Below are 2,086 nucleotides of genomic sequence, written 5' to 3'. Positions count from 1 at the left end.
AAAACTAACTTGATATTGAATTACTGTAAAGCGTAACCGACTCTCACTAAATACTTATTCAAGCCATTTTTAATCAATATGTTTTATGTTTTATTTGACTCATGACATAACAAATATATATTATACACTCTATATATATACAGTATATATATATATATATATATATATATATATATATATATATATATATATATATATATTATCTATATTTATATATATATATATATATATATATATATATATATATATATATATATATATATATATATATATATAGTATATATATATATATATATATATATATATATATATATATATATATATATATATATATATATATATATATATATATATAACAACATCTGTTCCTGGATTCGCTATTCTCTTAAGTACTTCAAGTAATCAACCTTTTCATTCCATTTCTTATCATCCACTAATTCTAGCTTCGAAGTACTGATATTCATCACTAGTTCCTCGTTTTTTTACACTCTCAGATTTTCTTGTCCCTGCTCGTGGCAGCAGAAAGCAGCTTACTACAAGGCTACAATCTACCACGCCCTGGAGGTTCTGGAGGATCGACCATAACCAGTGGCGGTGGAGGCATTTCTTCGGGTGGATTCGGTGGAGCCAGTTCTTCGGGTGGATTCGGTGGAGCCAGTTCTTCGGGTGGATTCGCTGCTGGAGCCCCAGGAGGAGCCGGAGCTGGATTTGGGGGAGGATCGTCATTCATAGCCGGTGATTTAAGTGGAACCCAATTTGGTGGCCAAGGGACCTCTTTACTTACCGGAGGCGACGTAGCCTTTAGTGCAGGCCTCGGTGGAGGCTTCGGTGGAGCCGTCGGTGGAGGCGTCACTTCTTGTGGGGACGGACAGATCCTCCATGTTGACGGTAGATGCCACACTCCCCAAGTCATGCGCCACATCTACGTTTACAATGTACCTGAGCAGCAACGCCCCGTTGGACCTCCACCCAATGTCCCCCTGCCCAAGATTGAGCACAATATCTTGTTTGTGCGTCTTCCAGAAAGTGCCGGTGGCCTGGATCCTATTGTGGTGCCCCCACCTCAGCAGAAGAACATTGTGTATGTCCTGAACAAGGGAACTGCCGCAGGTGGCCAGCAGGTTATCACTGTCCCAACACCTCCCAAGAGCCAGCCTGAAGTCTATTTCGTGAATTATGGGGATGGCCAAAACCCAACTCTCCCCGGAGGCGTTGATCTCCAGACTGCTCTCAACAGCGCTGTCCATCAAGGAGTTGGTCAAGTCATCGGAGGTGGATCAGGAGGCGGTATCATCTCAGGTGGTGGCATCTCTGGAGGCGTAATCTCAGGTGGTGGCATCTCTGGAGGCGTAATCTCAGGTGGTGGCATCTCTGGAGGCGTAATCTCAGGTGGTGGCATTTCAGGAGGCTCCTCGGTAAGTGGAGGTATCATTTCTGGAGGCATTGTGGATGGAGGCATTATTTCTGGAGGGAGCAGTGGGGGCATCATTTCTGGAGGTAGCAGTGGAGGCATCATTTCCGGAGGGAGCAGTGGGGGCATCATTTCTGGGGGCATCTCCTCTCCTCCGTCCGGTCTCTACACCCCACCTTAAACATGAAGGACTGATCAGAAGAGAAAGATTTTAATAATTATATAGTATTAAGCAATAAAACAGTTGCTCTTCGTCTTACTTATAACCAAAAAGAGTATTATTAATAACTACATTAATTCGTTATTGTATGCAGAGCATATATAATGTATAACTGAAAGAGTTGTTATTTATGAAATAAATATTCTTACTATTACCGTTACAGGGTTTTTTTCTGTATATCCCTGATAGTCTTTTATTGTCTTTTATTATGTCTATGAAACTGAAGCTAAACAATTTAAGAAAGAGATAATTAAAGAGGTTAACTTTATAGAAAATTCTTCTATTTTATATGATTAATTACTGGACATCAGGATTATATTACCAAGGTTGTTAAGTAATAAAAAGATAAACCTCAAAGCTATTGATTCCAGAATACAAGAGGATGTAAAGAAACTCGATTAACGATCGTTAACGAGCCAGTTAATTACCGTTTGTCTCTCATATATTTATCAAAT

General features: G+C 39.8%; 1 protein-coding gene across 2 annotated transcripts in view; it reads left to right on the top strand.

Moving 5' to 3' along the window:
• Window positions 1-1,774, top strand: part of LOC137630971 (uncharacterized) — a 4,793-nt gene extending 3,019 nt beyond the window's left edge. Inside the window, exons 2-3 of one of the 2 annotated variants that reach the window (XM_068362502.1) lie at window positions 495-1,359; window positions 1,390-1,774. In XM_068362502.1, the coding sequence (XP_068218603.1) occupies window positions 495-1,359; window positions 1,390-1,592 (1,068 nt within the window). In that variant the 3' untranslated portion in view covers window positions 1,593-1,774. Of the gene's footprint in view, window positions 1-494 lie in introns of both variants that reach the window. The other variant, XM_068362501.1, reaches the window with a different exon arrangement.
• The last annotated feature ends 312 nt before the right edge of the window (window positions 1,775-2,086 follow it).

The sequence above is a fragment of the Palaemon carinicauda genome, chromosome 39 (genome assembly GCF_036898095.1).
Source record: "Palaemon carinicauda isolate YSFRI2023 chromosome 39, ASM3689809v2, whole genome shotgun sequence".
Lineage (NCBI taxonomy): Eukaryota > Metazoa > Arthropoda > Malacostraca > Decapoda > Palaemonidae > Palaemon > Palaemon carinicauda.
Note: the sequence above shows the minus strand (reverse complement) of the source record. Positions and strands in the feature narration are given on the sequence as shown.